At 39.9% G+C, this 3139-nt stretch overlaps 1 protein-coding gene across 1 annotated transcript in view; it reads right to left on the reverse strand.

Annotated features, from left to right (window-relative positions):
• LOC106870570 (palmitoyltransferase ZDHHC6) overlaps positions 1–3139 on the reverse strand; it is a 30431-nt gene that overhangs the window by 6300 nt on the left and 20992 nt on the right. The window contains exons 5-7 of the mRNA XM_014916696.2: positions 2581–2634; positions 1426–1587; positions 284–471 (exon numbers count right to left, since the gene is read on the reverse strand). Coding sequence (XP_014772182.1) covers positions 284–471; positions 1426–1587; positions 2581–2634 — 404 coding nt within the window. The remainder of the gene's footprint in view (positions 1–283; positions 472–1425; positions 1588–2580; positions 2635–3139) is intronic.

The raw sequence follows: 3139 nt of genomic DNA on the forward strand, positions 1-3139 counted from the left end.
AGCCCTTCTACACGTGTGTGTGTGTGTGTGTGTGTGTGTGTGCATGTATTTGACCCCCATTACAGCTCTTGACAACTGATGTTGGTTTGCTTACATCCCCATAACTTAGCAGTTCAGCGTAAGACACCAACAGAATAAATACCAGGTTTTGAAAAAAAAGGTGCTGGGGTCAATTTGTTTGACTAAAAAGTCTTCAAGGTGGTGCCCCAGAATGGCCAGAGTCTAACAACTGAAACAAGAAGGTAAAAGAGAATATTACACAATCCACAAAGTCATACAATACCTTCTGCCACGACTAACTTCAACGACATCTCCAACACTAAGAGGAATTCTGGCTTCGTCACTACAAGGAATATTGTAAACCACACGGCATCCTTTGCTGAATGGGAACCAATAACCAGAGTAATTTTGGACAATGTCCAGCAGAACAACACGTTCTTTCTTTTGAGCCTTTTGAATGAGTTGCTCCACCTGATCAGAAGATAAGAACAAAATGGAGGCACAATATTTAATGGATGTCACTGGCAAAGACAACTTTCACCCTTTAACATTCAGATTTCTCTCTCAAATGTAACATTTATTTACATTGCTTTTAATTAATCACGCAGCATCTCGTAGCTTCAAAAGTTTCACAATGTGACTTTTATACATTATTTACATTTGACGGATATTTGTCCTCATCTTGTTTGTTGTTAACACAACGTTTCGTCTGATATATCCTCCAGCCTTCATCAGGTGTCTTGGGGAAATTTCGAACCTGGGTTATCATTCCTAAGGTATTTTTCAATATTATTATTATTATTATTATTATTATTATTATTATTATTATTATTATTATTATTCAGATTTGGAATTGAACTACGCCATATGCCCTCTACTTTATGTGTGTGTGTGTGTGTGTGTGCTTGTATGTATAAATGTGTGTGTGTGTGTGTGCATGCATGCTTGATGTATAAATATGCATGTGTGTGTTTTTGTGTGTGTATGCATGCTTGTATGCATAAATGTGTATGTGTGTGTATGCATACTTGTATCTATAAATGTGTGTGTGTATGTGTGTGTGCCCTTATCTTGATGTAATGTTTCTAAACAAGCATAATCATCATACAAGTGAGGTTGTTTGTTTCCAGTCTTCCATGAAAAGCAAGTCTGGTCATGGGAGGGGGGGGGGATATTACCTTGCTTGGAAACAGGTGGGGGGGTTGGCAACAGGAAGGACATCCAGCCTCAACAAATTCCATCTGACCCATGCAAGCACAGAAAAGTGGATGTTAAAATGACGATGATGACGATGATGGCATTCAACTGTTTCCAGTAACTTCAATAAACATAACAGTAAAAAGGTAACACCAGCAGCAGCACCAGTGGCAACAACAACAACAGCAACAACAAGAATAATACGTAAAGAGGACCAGAATGCCTTACCGTTAACGTGTATTGATTGCAGGAATCGATGACAGGCCAAGTGATGCCATTCGACTTGATTTCATCAGTCGACCAGAAAACAAGTTTCAGATTGTTTTTCCATCCTAAATTATATGGGTAGATGAATTCGGATTCAGACGGATCCCTTTCACGAGATTTTGCCTGAGAAGAGGAGAACCAATGACATGAGTCAGACAAGAGCCAGAAAAATCAATTTGTCAAAAATATCTCAGTACATATGAGTTTAAAAGGAATGAATTATCCAGGTGGTTACCATGGTAACTCTCGATTTACCCAACAATTTATGTTGTATGACAAACTATAAAATTAAAAGAGAAATTTGATGATGTACCAGTCTCCGTGTTCTTTATAATTCTTTGAAATATATTTACACACAGACCTTCAACCTGTACCTCTTTTGATAAGTGCCAACACACAAAACTCTCGAACCTTGAGTCACTCCGTTGTTTCCGCTAAATGTTAACAAATATATATTACAAAGTTGTAAAAACGGCACCGTAGAAAAAAGACCATTTGCACCGAAAGCATATAGAAAGTTTGTTTACATATAAAAAAACAAACACAAACTATTATAGTTCTTAAATTTGACATAAATGGGGAGGCTGATTCGCTGGTGTAAAGGTAATACACTTAGTCATGTTAACAAAGGGATGTGGGTTCGACTCCCACACAAACAGGAAAGCTTTCTTTTTTCTATCGAAGGCTTACATGCCCCATTATTAGACTATTTTCCTTAGTCATTGCACGGTGATCGCCATAAGAGGCAGTTTCAGCTGGTTGGTATCAAAATGGTTAAGAGTACACTTGTCTGTGGAGCTTTCAGCCACTTTTATATTAATTTCACGAATAGACTGTTCTGCTGAGCAAATCAACTGGAACACTTGTCATCATAACCAAAAGAGAGCCAGAGACAATCCCTCAATGGGCTTCAGTACAGTTTCCGTCAGTCCAATTCACGCCCAAAGTATGAGCCGACCCAAGGAAAACAGAAAATGAGATTTGCCTGAATGCCACACAGTGAGATCAAACCCGGGTCCTTGGGGTTATGAAGCAAACTTCCAACAACAGAGTCACACCTGTCTCTGTAATTTACCATTCCTCTGATTTACTAATTCTTCAAAACTTATTACTTACCTTTTCAATAATCCAAGACTCAATGGCAGTTTCATTCTTCAGAACTTCATGAAACTGTGGAAAGGAAATGTTCAAAAATTAATAATGTGGTACATAAAAAGCACCATTCAAGCGTGGTTGTTGCCAGTGCTGCCTGACTGACCCTCGTGCCGGTGGCACCTAAAAAGCACCCACTACACTCTTGGAATGGTTCACATTAGGAGGAGCATCCAACTGTAGAAACATTGCCAGACCAGACTGGAGCCTGGTGCAGCCTTCTGGTTTGCCAGTCCTCAGTCAAACTGTCCAACCCATGCCAGCATGGAAAACAGACGTTAAACGAAGATGAAGATGAATTTGAATTAATGGTGTTCCCTGTGGGTAAGCCTCAATACATTTCCCACACTATCTACTTCTCTCTCTCTCTCTCTCTCTCTCTCCCTGAGTGTCTCTCTCTCTCCCACCTTCCTCTCCTTCCTTGTCCTACTGAGATGGCCCAAGTACCTCCTCTATACTGAGACAACTATCCCTGTCCCTCTGTCAGCCTCTGACCCCATGCCAGGCACACACAGCCACTACC

Source organism: Octopus bimaculoides, chromosome 7 (assembly GCF_001194135.2).
Source record: "Octopus bimaculoides isolate UCB-OBI-ISO-001 chromosome 7, ASM119413v2, whole genome shotgun sequence".
Taxonomy (NCBI): domain Eukaryota; kingdom Metazoa; phylum Mollusca; class Cephalopoda; order Octopoda; family Octopodidae; genus Octopus; species Octopus bimaculoides.